The 2692-nt window shown below is 57.2% G+C and overlaps 1 protein-coding gene across 2 annotated transcripts in view; it reads left to right on the forward strand.

Annotated features, from left to right (window-relative positions):
* SYNE4 (spectrin repeat containing, nuclear envelope family member 4) overlaps positions 1 to 2692 on the forward strand; it is a 9065-nt gene that overhangs the window by 3639 nt on the left and 2734 nt on the right. Inside the window, exons 4-5 of one of the 2 annotated variants that reach the window (XM_011984828.1) lie at positions 1531 to 1725; positions 1804 to 2075. In XM_011984828.1, the coding sequence (XP_011840218.1) occupies positions 1531 to 1725; positions 1804 to 2075 (467 nt within the window). The remainder of the gene's footprint in view (positions 1 to 1530; positions 1726 to 1803; positions 2076 to 2692) is intronic. The other variant, XM_011984829.1, reaches the window with a different exon arrangement.

Raw genomic sequence — 2692 nt, forward strand, 5'->3', positions numbered from 1 at the left:
GCCGGGGTTGGGGTGAGGGTAGGCTGAAAAGTGAGGTGTTGGGGTTGGGGTGAGGGTAGGCTGAAAAGTGAGGTGTCGAGACTCACCCAGTCACCGCCCCCTGCCTCCTAGCCCAGAGCAGGCCCAGACCCTGAGGCAGGACTCCTTGGACCCTCCTGAGCACTTCCAGGGTGGGCCAGGGGGCAATGAGCCTGCTGCTCAGCCCCCAAGATGGTCAACACCCTCTTCCTACAAGGACCCAGCTGGGGGCAAACACTGTGAGGTGAGCTGAGGTGACCCAGATCCCTTATGCCAGCCCTACCTCCTCTCTGTCCTCCAGAGTCTGGCCTCCACAGTGAGGACTGGGTGATGATTCTGGAAAGGTGTTGGGTGTCTGTAGGGGGAGGGACCCTCTGGAAAAGTGTTTCAATATCTGACCAACCAGGGAGACGTATTTTCTTTTTTTTTTTTTTTTGAGATGGAGCCTCTCTGTTGCCTAGGCTGGAATGCAGTGGTGAGATCTCTGCTCACTGCAACCTCCGCCTCCCAGGTCCCACTGATTCTCCTGCCTCAGCCACCCAAGTAGCTGGGATTACAGGCGCATGCCACCGCACCTGGCTAATTTTTTGTATTTTTAGTAGAGATGGGGTTTCAACTTGTCGGCCAGGCTAGTCTCAAACTCCCGACCTCAGGTGATCCGCCCGCCTCAGCCTCCCAAAGTGCTGGGATTACAGGCGTGAGCCATCGTGCCCAGCCATATTTCTTTTTTATTAAAAAAAGAAAAAAAAAAAAATAGAGACGATGTCTCACCATGTTGCCCAGGCTGGTCTTGAACTCCTGATCCTCCGGCCTTGGCCTCCCAAAATGCTGGGGTTATAGGTGTGAACCACTGCACCTGGCTGAGAAGCATTTCATCATTGCACCTGATGTAGCCCCATTCTTCCGAGAATGGGTACCCCGGGGGGTACCCAGCCCCGCTCCCTGTCCAGAGCCCCCGGGCCTCAAACATCCAAGTTTCCAGGAGCTATAAAACCTGGAGACCTTGAACTAGATGTCTCTCCTCAGGCCTAGCACCACTGGGAAGGCCCCCCAGTGGGAGCAACCCTGGTGCAGACAGACCTGGAGATGGACTGCCACAGAGAAGTTTCCAGAAGCTTACAGAACGGGGTGGGGATGGGAGCAGGGGTGATATCTTGATTGGCCCACTGGTCCTGACCTGGCTCCTGTGTTCCCCAGCACCCCATCTCTGGCCTGGAGGTACTAGAGGCTGAGCAGGACAGCCTTCACCTGTGCCTGCTGGGGCTGGGCCGCCGGCTGCAGGACCTGGAGCAAGGCCCGGGGCGCTGGGCATTGGCCCAGAGTGGGATGGTGCAGCTGCAGGTAGGCAGGAGAGGCCAGGATGTGGGGGTGTGCAGGGCCCCAGCAGTGGGTGCCAGCTTTCCGGGATGGGAAATGGGTTGAGTGCATGTTCCAGGCCTGTGGGGAGGAAGTAACTCTAGGTTTTGGGTCTCTGGTGTGTGTGTGGGGTGATGTCCAACCATGTGTCCTCAGGCCCTCCAGGCGGACCTACGAGGGGCAGCTGAGCGTGTGGAGGCGCTGCTAGCGTTTGGTGAGGGGCTGGCACAGCGGAGTGAGCCCAGGGCCTGGGCAGCCTTGGAGCAGATCCTGCGGGCCCTGGGAGCTTACCGAGACTCCATCTTTCGGCGGCTCTGGCAGCTGCAGGCCCAGCTGGTCAGCTACAGCCTGGTAGGAACCATCCTGATACCCCTCACCCAAACCAGGCCCCAACCTCATAGCCTCCATGACCTCTGTCCTTTGACCCAGGTGTTCGAGGAGGCCAACACGCTGGACCAGGACTTGGAATTCGAGGGAGACTTGGACTGGCCAGCACGTGGTGGGGTCTGGGGGCCCTGGGCACCCAGTAGCCTCCCCACTTCCGCAGAGTTGGAGTGGGATCCGGCGGGGGACATTGGGGGTCTTGGGCCCTTGGGACAAAAGACAGCCTGCACACTAGGAATGCCCTGTGAGCTGTGTGGCCACAGGGGCCCCCAGGGCAGGGGACAAGGCCTCGAGGTGAGAGCAGACCCCCTCGAGGGATCTCCTGCCAGGCACCCTGGGGACATCTCTGTGCACCTTCGAGCAGGGTCCTGCCCTTCCAAGGAGGTGTCAGTGACTCTGTCTCCCCCTCCATCTCTGTCTCTCAGTGTCTCCTTCTATCTCACTGTTTCGCTCTCTCTTGTCTGTCTCTACATCCTCAAGCCTGATCTCAAATTCACTCCTGAGGCCCCCAGATGATGCCCCATTCACCTCCTGACTGTCCCAGTCTCTCCTGGTGCTGCCTGTTCAGGGAGGCCTGCCCTGACCTCCAAACATGAGCACTCCTAGTTTCTTACTTTATTTCCTAACAGCACTCACCACAGCTTGACTTTGTATATTTACTTATTTTTAAAAATTTTTATTTATTTTTTGAGACAGAGTCTCACTCTGTTGCCCAGGCTGGAGTACAGTGGTGTGATCTTGGCTTGCTGCAACCTCTGCTTCCCAGGTTCAAGCGATTCTCCTACCTTGGCCTCCCTAGTAGCTGGGATTACAGGTGTGCACCACCATTCCTGGCTAATTTTTGTATTTTTAGTAGAGATGGGGTTTCATCATGTTGGCCAGGCTGGTCTTGAACTCCTGACCTCAGGTGATCCACCCGCCTCGGCCTCCCAAA

The sequence above is a fragment of the Mandrillus leucophaeus genome, unplaced genomic scaffold, assembly GCF_000951045.1.
Source record: "Mandrillus leucophaeus isolate KB7577 unplaced genomic scaffold, Mleu.le_1.0 Scaffold274, whole genome shotgun sequence".
Lineage (NCBI taxonomy): Eukaryota > Metazoa > Chordata > Mammalia > Primates > Cercopithecidae > Mandrillus > Mandrillus leucophaeus.